This window comes from Rhamphochromis longiceps, linkage group LG14, assembly GCF_057381845.1.
Source record: "Rhamphochromis longiceps isolate RC_006_pf linkage group LG14, R_longiceps_female_GT1.1, whole genome shotgun sequence".
Classification (NCBI taxonomy): Eukaryota; Metazoa; Chordata; class Actinopteri; order Cichliformes; family Cichlidae; genus Rhamphochromis; species Rhamphochromis longiceps.
In genome coordinates, this window is record NC_140570.1 from 35,467,644 (window position 1) to 35,484,921 (window position 17,278).

At 40.6% G+C, this 17,278-nt stretch overlaps 3 protein-coding genes across 4 annotated transcripts; 1 reads left to right on the forward strand and 2 right to left on the reverse strand.

Annotated features, from left to right (window-relative positions):
* Positions 1-1,998: 1,998 nt before the first annotated feature.
* Positions 1,999-6,172, reverse strand: psmd8 (proteasome 26S subunit, non-ATPase 8). Its single transcript, XM_085379919.1, has 8 exons — positions 6,154-6,172; positions 5,899-6,010; positions 4,517-4,589; positions 4,317-4,419; positions 4,061-4,226; positions 3,449-3,549; positions 2,891-3,002; positions 1,999-2,324 (listed from the first exon to the last, which is right to left on the reverse strand). Exons 2-8 carry the CDS (start codon positions 6,001-6,003, stop codon positions 2,187-2,189), a joined length of 798 nt encoding a protein of 265 aa, XP_085236045.1. The 5' UTR covers positions 6,004-6,010; positions 6,154-6,172; the 3' UTR covers positions 1,999-2,186.
* On the forward strand, positions 6,078-8,713 carry nup88 (nucleoporin 88). Its single transcript, XM_085379904.1, has one exon. It carries the CDS (start codon positions 6,114-6,116, stop codon positions 8,271-8,273), a length of 2,160 nt encoding a protein of 719 aa, XP_085236030.1. The 5' UTR covers positions 6,078-6,113; the 3' UTR covers positions 8,274-8,713.
* Positions 8,714-10,548: 1,835 nt separating this feature from the next.
* On the reverse strand, positions 10,549-17,128 carry ehd2b (EH-domain containing 2b). 2 transcript variants are annotated; one of them, XM_085379905.1, is made up of 7 exons: positions 16,703-17,128; positions 15,135-15,600; positions 14,822-14,998; positions 13,738-13,853; positions 12,264-12,676; positions 11,994-12,158; positions 10,549-11,872 (listed from the first exon to the last, which is right to left on the reverse strand). In XM_085379905.1, exons 2-7 carry the CDS (start codon positions 15,353-15,355, stop codon positions 11,324-11,326), a joined length of 1,641 nt encoding a protein of 546 aa, XP_085236031.1. In that variant the 5' UTR covers positions 15,356-15,600; positions 16,703-17,128; the 3' UTR covers positions 10,549-11,323. The 2 variants fall into 2 exon arrangements, with proteins under 2 accessions (XP_085236031.1, XP_085236032.1); XM_085379906.1 differs by having other exon boundaries at positions 13,756-13,853; positions 16,703-17,125.
* Positions 17,129-17,278: the final 150 nt, after the last annotated feature.

The window sequence follows — 17,278 nt, forward strand, 5'->3', positions numbered from 1 at the left end:
ATACCTAACCACTCAAGTTAATTAAAGGTGAGTTAAATCACCTTTCCTCCCCATACTGATGCTCATTTTGAACTTCAGCAAGTCATCTTAACCATGCCTAAAGGATTGAACAGATTGATTGTTAATACAAATGTCGAATCATTCAAACCGGTGTAACTTAAAAAGTGGCCGGTAAGTGTAAGGCAATGACAAAACATGGCAGCGTCATTACACATCCAAGTACTCAAAAAACTAAACTTCCACCGTGAAACCAGTTTATTTTTGTTTTGTTTTTTGGTTAATCTGTCATTTTAAGGTTATTTGAATACACAAAATATTACTAATGATTCAAAACTTACATATCTTATTCACAATGCTCTTACAAACCTCTACCTGGCCACATAACACCTTAATTTGCTTAAATGGCCTACAAATTAATACAATCAGGAAAATAAGTATAAATCAAATGAAACCCAGCAATGGCAGTGAAACAATACACAGATTGATGGACTCAATTCCTGAGCGATTGTGGCTCAAGAGTTGGGAGTTTGCCTTGTTATCAGAAGGTTGCCGGTTTGAGTCCCGGCTTGGACAGTCTCGGTCGTTGTGTCCTTGGGCAAGACATTTCACCCGTTGCCTACTGGTGGTGGTCAGAGGGCCCGGTGGTGCCAGTGTCCGGCAGCCTCGCCTCTGTCAGTGCGCCCCAGAGTGGCTGTGGCTACAATGTAGCTTGCCATCACCAGCGTGTGAATGTATGGGTGGATGACTGGTTGTGTAAAGCGCTATACAAATACAGGCCATTTACCATTTAGTTTGCCCCTCTGAAGCAATGAAAAGATTCACAAGACTGTGACCCAGTAACACAAATCCCACAAGCTGCATCAGCTCCAAGTGCAATTCACATCTCTTAAAAACAAGCAACCAAAAAAACCCAACAATCGTAGATTAAAGGAGTTGTACAATGAAACTAAAACAACATACCACAAATAAAAGAAAAATAGTCTGTTTTAAATCTTTTTTCATAATTGCAGAAAGGGATAATGAATAACTGAATGGATATTTATTTCAATTGCATCATCACCAGTTGCTGGGTGCTCTGAAGTCAGATATCCAACACCACCTCTGGCATGTCAGAATAACCAAAACATGCTTAGCACCCAAAGAAAAAGAAGTGCACAGGAGACATGTGGTATGGTATGGTATAGTATACGTTCAACATAAGGAATCTGGCTATCATTAATAAAATCTGAATAACTATGTGATCGTAACTAGGACCCAATCTTACCCTTAAGATGAAAGTTCAAGCATTTTACCCTTCCTTCTATTTTCCTTTGTACCATTGGTTAATAATCAGTAATTCTATTTTTGATTCCACTTCCAAATGCACCAGCTGCATCCAGCTTACTCAACATTGAAAGAGACTAGAAAAGACACTGACCAATGAAAGAAGGCATTACTATTGAGCTGCTATCAGTGGCTTAATTCTGGGGAAAGTTAGAAATGTATAAAGAACACAACACTAACATGCAAAAAGTTTGTTTTATGAATCATTTATTGTAGATCAATGTGTTTACAAAATGTCTAGTGAGGAAGAGTCAAACACAAACTTCAGTGGCAATTTTAGATACAAGGCAAGGGCAATACATGTATTTTTGTTCTACCCAGGAGAGAAAACTTTGATACAAAAAGAATTTGAAGTTCAGGGAAAAAAATGGTGAGTTTATTGACAGTTGTTTGACACTGAATACCAAAATTAGGGTGATGACTTTAAATTTTCTTACAGTTGAAAAAGAAGAGACCCAGTGTTTAAAAGAAATATCTGGGAATGACTAAAGAAAACTAAAGTTTAACGTTGGACAGATGGTATTTTGAATAAAAGAACCGGCTTTAAACACTCAGACTCTCACATGTCTGCAATATAGATATTTATATAGCAACTGCTAATTAGACCAAAGGTGATATTTTCAGTGGGGGGTTTTGTATTAAAATAAAAACCAATCTGTCAGACTTCCAGGTAGATTTGGGAAAACAGGAATAATGGATGCCAGTTGATTTGTGAGGCATAGGAAACAAATAAACCACTCTGGCAATAAAGGAAGTCATATCCCTTAGTGAAACTGTGTTTGAGCTGACTGGATGTATACTGGACCAGTGGCGTGTTTGTCTGAGTGCATCTGTACATGGTTGAGTGTGTTCCTGGGGGCGGATTACACAATCATTTCCAGCTGTCGTGCGTATTCGATGACCTGTTGTGCCAGCTCAGTAGAAGGGATGTTCACCTCTTCTGTCCGCTGTTGCTGATTGGTGAAAGAGTAATAGCCATCTGCACTCAAATTCCATCCTCTCTGAAATGGGGGAAAATGTATTCATTTAAACAAATAAAAAATAAAATGAAAATCAACAGTTACAGATTGCTTATGTAGTTATTTGACTTATTACATGCAATAATCTAGGAAGGATTTTTATTTTAATTATAGACAACTTGTTAAGGAACATCTGAAAACAAACAGTAAAATGTATCTTTTCCATCTGATGTTATGAATATTACTTATTTTTCAGGTTCTGCCTATGCACAAATTTTATCTAACATCTGGAGGGACATTTTCCTGTATATTAACAAGCCAGTTTCTGACAACTCCCCTTCCTATATCCAATCATAATGACATCTACAACATAACACGTTGATTAAGAACCAACTTAGACTTTACATAAATATTTCAGGCTCCAAGGCCACCTGACAGCCAGTGTTTACCTAATAAATCTTAATAAGCATTTGCATAAGCAGAAGCAACAGAGTTAAGCAGGAACTTAATTTCTTTAAATCATGTTATCACAGCAGGAATCTAATGTCTCCTCCTCATAATATCTGGATTTGACTACAGGCTTGATTCCCAAATGAAAACAGACTTACCTTCTTGGCATAATCTGTCATCTTTTTGGGGGAACTGAAGAAAAGCACACGGGTAGCTTCACTGAACTGGATCTGCTCATACGCCTTCTCTATGCAACCTGCAATCTCGTCGCTGCAATTGAAAAGGTCAGCTTTAGTTAAAGTCATCTTCAAAGGACAGAGTTGTATTTTTAATGACGTTTTATACATTTCTACATTATTATGGCACAACACAGTGAAATGAAGTTGTTTTTCCCCCCAGAGTTCACAGTACAAATCAAGAAAACATTAAAAATTAGACAAAGACAGGAAAGATATTGTTTAAAAAGGTGTTTAAACTGCCATCTATTTCACATTTGCTCAGGTTAAAGTATTGGTACAACTATGAGAGTAAAATAAATCATTGTGTTTGTTGTGTTGAGTTGTCTTTACACTATTCACTGCAACTATGTAAAATGGATTAAAATAGCTTTTGCACACCTAACTGTTGTTATGTGGTTGTAGGCTACTGATAAATATTTTAAAATTCACAACGAATGCAGAATGTGTAAAAGGCATAGAAATCATTATGGTCCTTACCGAATTGTGTCCAGAAGAATATCTATAAAAAAGGTGTAGCTCTCAGCAGGGATGTTGCCTTTGGCTAGGAATACTTTGTTGTAGCTTCCCTCCATCAAGTACTGAAATTAGCAGAGAGAGAATAAAATATTAAGATTGCATTTACATCAAAGTTACTATAACAGGACTTAAATTATTGTGTATAAGTAAAACTCCAATAAGCCAAGCATTTGTCCAAATAAATATTTAGTTTGTGTAAATTAATATATATACCTTTAAATACATAATGGGTATAAAATATCAGAGCACACATCGATCTACCTCAGGCCAAAAGCAATCTATTAAATCTTAGTGAAGCATATAAAGGAATTACTGCAAATAGCAGTCAAACATAACCCTCTGATGCAACATCTATTGTAGGATCAAAACTATTTTACAAATGTAGCTTCTATAATTTCAAGTTAACACTAATGCTAGCATGCATGCATATATATATATCACTAATTTTGAGCAATTTACGGGTACAAATTTCCAATTGGACACACAAATTTTTTTTTTCTTTAACACCTGATATTACACAATAAAAATCATCCAAATCAAAATCAGGCATTGTCCATAAGTAAGCTATAGCACCTGCTCTAGAGACACTGGGTGTCTGATGTACACGTTGGTCTGAATATCTCTAGCACTCAATCTTTCGAGTTCTGTGTGAAACTCAGACACGCGATTCTGCGAAAGCAGGAAGAGCAGGTTCAGTCCAAGTAACTGATGCATGTAAGCAGCTTCAGGCAGCTCTTCCCTAAAAAAGAAAAAGATGTAAATAATTACTTCAGTTACAAAAAGACCTCAATCTTGGGCAACAAATTCTCTAAGAGAAAGTGGCATTTACTTGTAATCAAAGTAGTAACATTTTAGCTGGGCCATGTATCGCTCAAAGGATGGGATGTCCTTCTTGAGGATGCTCCATAAGGCTCCTATTTCAAGTACATCACCTAAAATACAAACATAAATTGTACTTGGAAATTATTTTGCAAGTAACTTAAAAAGCTGTTGTGTTAACTTGTGGCAGCTTGATTTGCAGGTACTCACGAGCTAAAATGAGCTGCTGCTTGGTGAGAGAGGATCCACTGGTAGGTAAAAAGTTCAGATCCAACAATGAAATCTGTTTAAAAAGAAAAGATAAATGTAACAATGTAAATCTAAATTACAACACATCATTTGTAACAGAACAAACCCCAAAGTTGGTTTTCATTGAGTTCTAACAACCTAGACAACCTTATAAAACATTTATTTTGATGTCAGACTCCTGTTGAAACTTTTTTCCTTCGTTTCTCAGTCAAACTCTGTTTTAAAAAAATAACAATTACATATACAGAGCATCTCAATGCCAGGGTTATATCACAAGAAAAAAGGAAGAAACAAGGAAGAACACAAGATACAGAGGAAAAAGCTGTAACAAGCATTAACAATCTAATTTATCAAAGTTATATTTTATTGTAACAGTTTTTTTCCCTTTTCAAGATCTTAACTATAGTGCCGTGTTGTAATAGTAATAGTTCCTAATTTAAAAAATGAATAAAGCTTGACTTGGAGATGGTCCACCTTGTTTTGTGAATGTGAAATTTCCCCAACATTATCATTTATACCCACCAGAAGGCAGTTGTCCAATAGGATGTCCTTAGTAAACAAGGACAGCAAACTGGTGACATGATGAACCAAACCAAAGATATCAAGAACCCTTTTTGTTTTTAAGCATTGAAGAGAATGCTAGTTGTGTATAGTTAGGGGGGACGTTTCAGATTCCCCTTGGAATGCACTTGGTTATTACATTTGTATTTTTTGTCATTTAACAAGAAGCTGCAATGAGCTCTTTATCTCCAAGTGGCTGTACCAAACGTGGAATTGATTGAATTGAATAGGTGTATTTTATATATAGGCTAATATAACTTTCATAATGGTTGCTTCTTAATAGAAATATAACAGATTTGACTGACTTTGCCTTGCAAAACTGGTTGTATATACGAACAATTTTTGAATACGAAAAACATCTTTGCTGATGTCCTTATCACGAGTCACTTTTAAAAAAAAAAGCAAAGAAAAAAAGGTTCTTCTTTTTAGTGATACCTCTTTCAACTCGGCTTAAACTTGCCAAACAGAAAACTGAGCTAACGAAAGGTACAGTGACGTTAGCTTTCATTGACTAAGTTAATCATTTGTTTCAGCATTATCCTAAAATGATGATATTGTTCGATCCCTCTCCAAACATTGGTTTGTAGTTAGCAAGTGAAAACTCTACACTATTCAACCAAAATTAATTTAATTATCGGTGTTTATCCAGTTACTGACGTTAACGTACAGCGTTAGCTGGGCTAGCGTAAGTTAGCAATCTGTTTGCTAACAGTGCTAACGTTTACAAATAGAAAGACTTCCTTCCTACAATCAACCCTGGACAAGCAAATGTGCGACTTTACCTTAAGCTTGCTCAGAAGGTCTCCACATTTGTTTAGGTTTGGATTTTTCTTGTTCCACTCCGCTTTAAGTGTCTCATACAGCCCAGCGGTCTCTTTCAGCGCCATGGTGATTCTGCAAAATATACGACACCGGCCACCGTAACACGTTAAATGACTGTCGTGAAAAAAACCAAAACACGTTACTGCTTCCTTCAGAAATCAGACAGTTGATCAAGATGGCGGCACTCAATTCAGAACGGTGGCTCAATGACTTACCGAATCACACGATATTCAAAATAATACGCGAGAAGTTGGATTTGGAGTGCACCTCGAGTGAAAGAGGGATCGCTAAGAACCTCACGTTTTGTTTGGGAGCGGATTTGTTCGTGTGGGACGATTCAGACCGCGTGTTTTACACAACCAACCTGCGGCACTTAAACTCAGAGGAGAGCTCCGGTAGCGGGAAGTATCAGACCTTGCTGTGCATCAACCCGCCGCTCTTTGAAGTGTGCCAGGTGCTGGTGAGCCCGACACAGCACCATGTCGCGCTGGTCGGTCAACGAGGCGTCTCGGTCCTGGAGCTTCCTCTGCGGTGGGGCAAGAGGTCCGAGTTTGAAGGCGGACGCAGCAAAATCAACTGCAAGACCATCCCGGTGGCGGAGCGCTTCTTCACCAGCTCACCGTCGGTCAGTCTGCGACAGGCTGCTTGGTACCCTAGCGAGACTGACGAGCCACATATGGTGCTGCTCACTTCAGACAACACGATCAGATTTTACAGCTTGAAGTCTCCGCAGACACCGGCCAAAATCCTGCCAGTGTCGCAGTCAGAAGACGAGAGCAGCCTCGACCCTCCGGTGCATTCGTACGCAGCTTCTCTGGGAGAGATAGCAGTGGCGTTTGACTTTGGGCCGATTTCATCCCCTCCTCGGCAGCTGGCAGGACAGGTCTCCAAAGACCAGCTGGTCTACCCTCTCTATATTCTTTACGAAAATGGGGAGACCTATGTGAACTACACGAGCCAGGTAAACGGTATAAGTCTGAGTAAACCCGTTGGACCTCTCCCCATGTATCCAGCAGCAGAGGATAACTATGGCTATGATGCTTGTGCCATTCTGTGCCTGCCATGTGTTCCGAGTATCTTGGTCATCGCCACAGAAACTGGCACACTGTATCACTGTGTCGTGCTGGAGTCTGAAGAAGAGGATGACACGGGGGCAGTGGAAAAGTGGATCCGAGGCACAGAGACAGTGCCAGCTCTTTATGTGTTTGAGTGTGTTGAGCTAGAGCTCATACTTAAAGTGGCAACGGGAGAGGACGAGGAGCCGCAAGAGTTTGATTTCACCTGTCCAATCAAACTGCACAGAGACCCTCTCTGTCAGCACCGGTATCATTGCACCCATGAAGCAGGAGTGCACAGCGTGGGGCTAATCTGGGTCAACAAGCTGCAGAGGTTCCTTAAATCAGATGAGGAGGATAAGGACAGTCTCCAGGAGCTGGCTGCTGAGAAGCGCTGCATTGTAGAGCACATTCTTTGCACCAGACCGCTCCTGACCAGTCAGTCGGCTCCAATTCGTGGTTTTTTGATTGTGTCTGACCTTGCCTTGGGCGCCACCATGATCTGCATCACCAGCACTTACGAGTGCATTCTGTTACCCCTTCTGAGCTCCATTCGCCCTCCTTCCCCTCCCCTGCTTTGCTCCCACCCAGGTCTGGGCTCTGCCAGCTCCCCTCTGCGTGGGCTGGCCGAAGACTCCTTTGAGCAGCACATTCGCAACATCCTGGCACGGAGCTCCACCAATCCTCTTGTACTTAAAGCTGGAGACAAGGACACATCACCACCACCTCCAGAGTGTCTGGAGCTCCTCAGCAGAGCCACACAGGTGTTCCGCGAGGAGTACATTCTCAAGCAGGACATGGCTCGTGAAGAGATGCAGAGGAGGGTGAAACTCCTGACAGGCCAGAAGAACAAGCAGCTGGAGGATTTGTCTCTGTGCAGGGAGGAGAGGAAGAGTTTGAGAGAAGCAGCAGAAAGGTTGGCTGATAAATACGAAGATGCAAAGTATCGCCAAGAAACCATTATGAACAGGGTTAAGAAAGTGTTGTGTAGCCTGCAAAGCCAGCTACCCATACTGTCAAACAGTGAAAAGGAAATGAAGAAGGAGCTGCAGACCATCAATGATCAACTGAAACACCTGGAAAACTGCATCAGACAGGTGAACATGAAGATGGAGTACCAGAAGACACAAGTGGGCAAGGATATGCCCGGAACTAGGGCAACAGTTTCCCTCAACGCTCCCCAGAAGAAGGTTGTTCAGGATGTCCTCAAAGAACAAGGACAGCAAATTGGTGACATGATGAAGCAGATCAAAGACATCAAAAATCATTTTAGTTTCTAAGCACTGCAGAAAAATGCTAGTTTTTTTTTCTGTATAGTTGGGAAAATATTTCAAATTTTCCATGGAATGCACCGTTATTACATTTCCGTTTTTCTGACATTTGATAAGAAGCTGTAATGAGTTCTTGAGCTCTAAGTGGTTGTGCTATCTTCTTATATGCTATATCTTATATGTGCTAGTGTAACTTTACCTTTCATACTAAATGTTTTTCCTTAATACAGAATACAGAAATACAAAAGGTTGGATTTTCTCTTACAAAAAGTTGTATATTTCTACATCAATATTTTTGACATGTTAATGATTGAATCACTAACATACTCAGTTTAATGTCCCGTGTATAGGCAGGAAAAATTAAAAGTAATTTGTGCTAAACTAACCTTATACAGCTGTTTTCAATTTTGTTTGCTCACCTTTTTGCATAAAAATAAATAAATGAACTTGAAATTATTAAACTTGTTTGTGTCTCAATGTAGGATAGCTACAAAAAGCAGAAATATTAAGAGACAAATCCAAGTTAACAGTTTTATATTGACATGCATTAACTGACACGTTCACAGCTGCTGGTTGCTGTATTTGCCAGAGTACTTGGAGAAAACCTGTGTAAACAGGGGGAAGATGCAAACATCACAACGAAAGTCCCAGTTAGTAATTTAACTGCGAAAAAACAAACAAATGTGAACTGAACTAAATATTCCACGTCCTGGCAAGATGTTTGAACTTCTAAAGGAGGCTAAAATCATGTGAGTGTTTGGTTTGATATGGATGTTTAGCATAGATGCAATACATAGCATGCCCCCAGTAAGAGACACAGCAAGAGCATAACTCCTAAACAGAAGGCAGGAAATTATTTGTTTTGTCTTGGTTATTGTCTTAATAAACATTGCAAGCCAAAATTGTAAACAATGTTAAAATTCAAGTAGGGCTTCCTACACACTAGGGATTCACTTTTTCTCCCGTGTCTGAACATGTCCTTCAATGTGCACAGCTGCATGCCTCCAGTCTGCCATCTACAGCTGGGAACTCCAGTGAACAATTTCAGCATAAGATTGCCAAGAATCCTGTATCCACCAGGTGTCACCCCATCTCCAGAGCTGACGGCCTCAGTTTTTCTTCCACCACAGGTTTCCTAGTGAGGAATTCCCCACATAAACAATCAGTGACGTATAAGGAGACCCCAGTTTTGTTGAGTAAGCTTCATTGTTGGGGATCTTTGTCGTCGCTGGGGTCATCAACTGTAATTTAGGCTGCTTGCAGGGTTGCAGTGGTAGCTTGATTTGAATACCAAATATTTGAGATGGTTTATGACCCAGAATAACTATTTACATAACAGACAAGCACTGTTCAAACTGCTATTGGGATTTATTTTTTTTTACTCTCTAAGAAGGTGTTGATAGCTGTGACTTAATAATATACAAGGAGAGCATTTTTAGTCAAGAAACTGCATGTCTTTATGATGATTTAGCTGTTTTTTCCACACACATCACCTCACACTTTTTCTCTCAGATACATAGAAGAGGGTGTGGTAAACAGCAGGGCTCACTCGGGAACAGTCCAAAAGGGGAATTTTAAGTTCTTTCATAAAGGTACAATGTTTAGATCCTGAGGAAAGTTAGCAGACCCTAGGAAAGGAGATATTAATAACTCCCAGTCCAGCCCACCACATTCTTCACATGTGAGTCACTGTAAGCTGGAGAGCTGCGAGGAAAGGGCTGCATTGCCTCTGTTTCTCATTTGTGTTTCTTTCCATGGAGGAGTGGAAAAAGAAGGCGGGGAGGCCACTCCTTCTTTAGGAAAGCCTGAAACTCTTATGTGAAATACGCAGCTCTACACAGGACACATTCACGCTCATACCACATAGTTTACACCAAAACCAAACACTGTGTGCTGGGAGGCTAATGTGAATGCGAACATAGAACTAAACTGGGATGAAGGGGTACAAATAGACTGCATGTGTATGTGCAAGAGAACGAGGGGCAGAAAAAAGGCTTCAGATGGTGGGAACGACAAGGGAAAGAGCCTCGGAAAATGGTGGTATGGGGACTTGGCAGAGGAGACTGTGAGTCACTGTTTATGTGGTCTGTCACTGAGAGACCAAGTGAGCTTGATAAAACACAAAATGTTGTTGAAAAAGAGTCAAATCAAACCCCCATAGCTATTACTTCCATTTTAGGTTATTTATTTTCAGATTGTAGGCATTTTGATAACTAAGTTTAAAAACCTTTTCAAGTTGTACAAAAGTTTTTGCTTGTATGAAAGAATAACCAAAGACACTAGACACAGTCAGGTAGTTTTATTTGGTTACAATGGTTGTTAACATAAGAACAGTTGGCAGAGCTGTGTACAGTAGTCAGTAACATGGCATTCATTCAGTCTAGTTGAGAATGTAATGTTCTTTTATGCAACGCAGATCCTGATCCTGCACATACAACGTAAACAGCGACAATTTACAAAATAATGTATAAATTCAGCACAAAAATGTGACATGTAAAGCATCAGAGTGAAATGCATTCAGATTTTTAGATTTGTACATGATTGTTCTGTTACATGGAGAAGAAAATGCTGAAAACACAACAAAATAAGTTGAAAATAAATTTCTAAATGATGCTTCACTGGACTGATCACATGTGAAAAAAGGCATATTCCTACAAATAATCTCTAATATCTAGACACTGAAGGAATGTTAAAATGTCAAAAAAGGTGTTTTTTTTTTTAAGAATAAAATTGCTCTGGAGTTTTTAAAAGTACATGCAGATTTTTGCTCACTTAGACTCAGCCTTTCATTTCTGCTCAGCAAATATATATTCATCATAAAAAAGCCAACTTTGAGGAGTCAAAGGGAAGAAGCAAACAGATCCTTTGACTTATACACAATCCTTTTCTGAAAGCCCTTGTTTGTCAACTTATATTTAAATACAGCATGTTCATTGTGCAAGATTATAATCATTCTCAGAGGAAACGTTGCATACCTAACATGCAACGTTTAGATTTGGGTCTGCAGGAAAATAAGAGCAAATACAACAGTAGCATAGGTGTGACAGCCAGTAGATGGTCTATGCATCAGAGCCTTTCTGCCTACGTTTGGAGGGTGGGATCAGACGGTTGGGAAGCTCAGGGGGAAGACCATGACCCTCCAGCTTGACCTCAATTAGGTGGCTGGCCAGGGCAAATTCTTCATCATCCAACATGCCATCACGATCGACATCTGAGAGCTTCCAGATGCGACCCAGAACAGAGTTGGGCAGGCGGGAGCTCACCATCCAGTCCTTTGCCTTGGTGCCGCTTAGTTTCCCCTCGTTGGGAGCAAGGTTGTAGAAGATTTCATCATATTTGGGCTTGTCTTTGGTCACCACCCAATCTTCCTCCTCCTCACAACCCTCTCCATTTTCCTCAACAAAGGGGTCACCTTCTGAGAAAGGTCCAGCACGGGTCCCCAAGAAGGCACCACCCTGCACACCTGGTTGATCACCTGCTTCCAGCTCCTCTTGCCTCAGGAGGGGCATCAGTTTGGCAATGTCACTGGAGAGCAACTCATCCAAGGATGCCATCAGATTAGGCTTCAAGGATTTGAACTTGGTGAAATCATGAACCATCAGTTGTTCCTTTAAAAATGAGAATAATGTGTTAGTCCTTAGATTAATAGTTACATTAGAATAAACTTTCCTGTTGTAACCACAAGTTAACAGAAGTTGCTTGTAAACAAAGCCAGTGTTTCAAACAAACCTGCATCTTAGCACAGTCTGGAAAGTCTCCAGCAGAAATGTTGTGCTGAAGCTGGATCTTGGAGAAAATAACTGGTAGCTGATAGATCAGATTCTTCTTTTTATTATCCTTCCTGAAGACAGAACGCATCTCCTGCTTCAGGTGGCTGATGATGTGGGCGTGGACCTAGGATTTCGAGAAATAAAACACACAGAGTGCACCAATATGACTTTCTGAATAATCATTTAATGAAAACATGCTGAGACGTGAACAAATATGCAACTCGCTCACCCTAACCAGACGGGCTCTCTTGACCAGATCATTGAGTTTGCGTATGGCTGCATTTCGAGGAAGGTTTTGAATATCAGCAAAGAGATCCTCCTCCTCCAGCTCAAACAACTTACGGTTGTCGTTTACCAGCAATGGCTCTGCCCAGAAGGAGCCGATATAGACACGTAGAACCTCTGGAGTGCCAAATACCTTCCCCAGGGACCACATCAGGGCACCATACACTCGCATCAGCTGCTGGGTGCCCACCATGTCTGCTTTGTTTAGCACCACACGCAGTTTGTCTTCGTTGCCTTTCAGGGCACCGATGGCCTCAGAGAACTCATCGGATATCTCTAGCTTGTGAGCATCAAACAGCAGGACGATGCGGTCCACACGTTCTGCAAACCAGCGCAGTACAGCTGGGAAGTCATACCCTGTTTAAACAAAAAAGATGCAATCACTGATTCATCCGTAGACCTAAATGTGGAGTATGCATTGAACAAACAAGGGTCAGGAGAGGGAAGAAGGTCGACACAGACACAAACCCTAAAGATTATAATCTGTAAAATCCCAAAGACTGAATTTCCGGTCACAGAGGCTTCATTTTTGTGCAAGACATAATGAAAAAGAATTCTTTGACTTAATGTATGAAAGTGAAAGTCTAATAAATTAGTTAATATTTTTTCAGGCACTGGTTGATCTGTATCAACATGATTCTACTAAATCATAAGTTCATCAAAATCCCCCCAAAGAAAACACATTCCACATACTTTTTGTGGGATGGCCACATAGATAGTTTTGGTTTTTATCTTTTTTGGTTTTAAGAAAGCATCTCTAAATTTTTGATAACTGAACTGTGGTACACACAGCACAAGAACTGATAAAAAAAAAAAAGTAGTAGCCTACTTTTAAAAGAGCATCTCAGTATCTCTGAATAATCCAGTCCATTTGTTGTTGAGTGAGAAACTGAGACTTCTCTTTTAACATCTTATTTACTTCCATCCTCTTAGGATATAGAAGCAAATCTTGCAGATGAATATTTTAAAAAATTCTAGTGATCAAACCAAAACTGTTTACATGGCTAAATACCACCAGCGGTAAGCAAGGAAATATGTTTTCATAATTTGGGTATACTGACACTTTAAACTTGTTAGTTGCTCATGCAGATTGATTGGAATAATGGTTTGCTTGGAGCATGAGTGAATATTAAATTAGAAAAAAACAAAATGGTGTGAGGTGATTGTGATAGTTAATGCTCAACAGTACATTCTTCCAGATGTGCTCGCAGAATTGACTGCACTGTTTCTGTTCCTTATTATGATTTTATGGCTGCTGTGTACTGCAGAGATGTTTTTTTTTTTAATCTCTGCTGCCAAATGTCATTGCAACAGAGCATACTGGTCCCATGAGTTAGCCAGGCGTGCCAAGGAGATGAGTTTGTGAGCTGATGTTCAAGGACGTGTGTCTCTGCAGGCCCCCCATGCCCTCTCCTCACCTTTGCCTTTTCCCTCACCTCGGCTCACTCTCTGTTTGGCACCAGACAGGATCCCTGGTGTGTCAATAATGCTGATGCTCTCCAGAACCTGGTTAGGCATTTGGGCACACTGGAATCTAGCATATTCATCAGCAAACAAAGAATGACATAAGATTGTTTAAGAGTCTAAATTATGTGGAAATAGTCAATTCTTATCAAAAAAAGCCAGAGCGATCTCAGGAGCAGATTGAAAGCCACTCTGTCCACACACCCTGTCCCTCCCACTGAAGGCCATTGTGTGCAAGCAGGCCTCTTTTGCTCTGGGCTTCCTGAAGGAAAATGACCATTACTGCCAGAATCAAACAATAAGGCCTGCTAACGATGTGGGGCTTAGAACAACACCACTGCTTCCTGCAGCTTATGGGCTTAACGAGCCCACTGGTTCCTAGAACAGGAAGTCAACGCAAAAGGAGAGACGCAAATACATTCTCAAACATACCCTGCTGAGGGAGACAGGAACGCATGCTTGGAAAACTTGCACCAGAATGTCATGATGGAGCCCATTAACAGAAGCACTCTAAGTTCCTGTCACTTCTGGCCTGCGTGGCTATGCCTCTAGTACCTCACTTCACTGTAAGACGTAACTTCTTCCTTGGCTAACAACAGTGGAAAAACATCAGCTTGGGCAGTAAACATGACAGGAATAAACGTCACGTTTGTCCTACAGTTTCTCCAGTCCCTCCACAGTCTGTGACTTCTGTGTTTCTCTTTACCCTAAGAGGCTGTAGACCCCACTAACCTCAGTTTTCAACTTTAATACATTGCAGTTCCTGCCTGAGTACATGAACTTTCATCACCCTCTTGGGTGATATCGCTCTGTTTCACCATTTTTCCACAAATAAGGCAAGTGCCTCCTCCTCTGAAATTTGGCACAAGCACTTGAAATTCCAGAGCTAAAACACTCTCTGTAATCTTAATATCTCCTTCTCTGTTTTCCCTCCATGAGTTCTCTCACATGTTCTGCCTATTTCATGCTAAAATGTAACTGTCTCGCTTAGTGGGGAAAAAAATCACAACGCACTGTGAATAAAAGCCAGATTCTCACCTGTTGAGAAAGGTGTTTCCAAATGGATTGAGTTTGCGGAAAGGCTTGTTAGGGTCTACAATAAGGGCATTCCCTGGGATGACTGACTCCACGTCCCCATGCATGATGGCAGTGAAGCAGTCAGTGGTGGGTTCAGGACCTATCCTGCTCCCAGGAATATCCTGCTCCAGCAGATACCTGTAAATCAGACAAAAAGCTTGTAGTTTGTTTTGTTTTGTTTGTTTGTTTATATTTGCTGTCACTTAAATAAAGTAGAAATACTCAGGAGATATAAGAATGGGCAAATGTATACCATAGCATTGTAGTGTCTTACTTGATGAATGTTGTTTTTCCAGTGGAGTACTGTCCAACAACTAGCACCATAGGCTTATTGTCAAAATCTGCATCCTCCAAACTAGGAGAATGGAAGTCATGGAATCCATAGTACTGCTCCAGAGGCAGCAGTTTCTCGCGGTACAGGGACTTCAGTCCCTCTGTCACAGTGTGGATCACCTCAGGCGCCTTCTTCACATTCTTTCTCCCCCAGCGTGACATATTGATTGACAAGAGGATAGAGAGCTTCTTGCAAAAATCAGTGTCAGAGTTATATCAGTTGCTTGGAGTTATATTTCCTGTGGCCAAGCCTTGGAAAAACCTTCAGGTGTTTCCTGTATTTATACGAATGCTGCTCACTTGTCCTTGAGCCCTTCTCTGCACACACTTAGAGAAACGATAGGGCTGGTGTTTAGTTTAAAGTTGGGAGTTTCTCCTTTGAGTCAACACACTGAAACCTTTAGATCCTGAAACGCAGGGAGAAAATGAGGCAGGTAGAGGTTTAATCAAACAGAAAAAAAGAGATAACTCCACATCCCAAAAGAAACCTGTGTGTGCTTGATCAAAGTCTGCCACATTCTAGAGAAACAATGTGGAATCTAAAGCAAACTTCAGCCCACCCTCAGTCTGCCAAGCATTTTCAGTGGATGCCTGGAAAAAGTTGGTGTTCATGTTGGAAAACTTGCAAACCCAGCCCTGCATCAGGATTTGCTCAGGCACAGCTCATGCCTTTACAGTGAAATGAGTAAGACATTCTTTTATCCGCTGCAGTTCCCCTAAGTGGAACATGTAATTCGTGCACAGACTGCTCATACAAGGAGACATCTCAGGAGATAGTGTTCTCATGGAAAAACAAATGTAACCCTTGAGTAATTATCTTTTTACAGCAGTCTATATAAACAGAAACCCTGGATTAAGAGTCAAAGGCATAACTCATTATAGAAAGAGACTGACATTAAGGAAGATAGGCAAGACACATGTCAACAGATGTTAGCTCATCTGTGAAGAGCTTCTCTTGCAAATCCAATTTAAACTAGGATATTAAAAAATCTCCCCCCGAGGAAAACAGTAATCACAGTCCTGACATGTCATAAGACCAGTGTGGAAAGCCCTCTTGTCAAAATGGCGAACCCTGGAGATCTAATGGAGAGGCATTAAATGTAGCCATTATATACAAAAGTTCTGCTGCGGCCAAGCTGTACGAGTAAACGTGGATTTATGGTCTCACTGTGAAAATCAAAAAGCTGGTTTAGGCTTTGGGATCCGTTTATAATGTTTAAGGATGAAGGAAAATGCCTCGTGGGTTTGCACACCGGAATTGCAACAAAATTTTGGACCTGGAACATGGAAAGTAACATTGAAATGTGCAAGAGCAGCAAGTATCAGGGGAGTGAAAAATATCAGAAGCCTATACAGAAAGTTATTTAGCTACTTTATAAATTGTTGCACTCATTATATACCAAATCAAAGCTTAGTTTTCCCTCTACTTTACAATTACAGCTACATATTTTCAGTTAAAATGCAAGCCAATCATTACTGCCACATTTAAAGTTTAAAAGGAGTATTTACCAAGTTATTATGCAGGCTTCTTCAGGGAGTTCCCTCCAGCTCTCCAATCTTGCCCTCTGGAGCCTGGAAAATATTTTGGCTTAAGGAGATGAAAACAGTCTCTTGGGGAGCTGCAGCTACATGTATGGGTGTACCTCTAACAGCAAATAGGAACCCTCAGTGGAGCGTCAACGCAGCTGAATTAGAGGATCGTTCTTCTCCTGGGTTTAATGTATTTCAGATGAGCTTCAGATCATCTGGAAAGGGTTCCCAATCTGCTTGCTGAAAAAACCCAAGGCAAACACTCAGACACACAGGCGCACCACACCGAGGATTTTTTTTTTCTCTCTCTCCTTGCTTGCTTCTCTAAGTTTAATACACCTCCTCTTCCAGGGATGCCTGGCAATATGTGGGCAGCACTAACACTCTACTCAGGGCAAGGATGAACTAAGTCGTGGCTAGAGGGCGTGGACTGGAGGAGGGGGTTGCGAATAAATAATTTGGGTGGAGTTGCTTTTTAAAAAAAAAAAAAAAAAAAAAAAAAAAAAAAAAAGACAAAATCTCCCACAGTCCTTATGCACATTTTAAATATATACA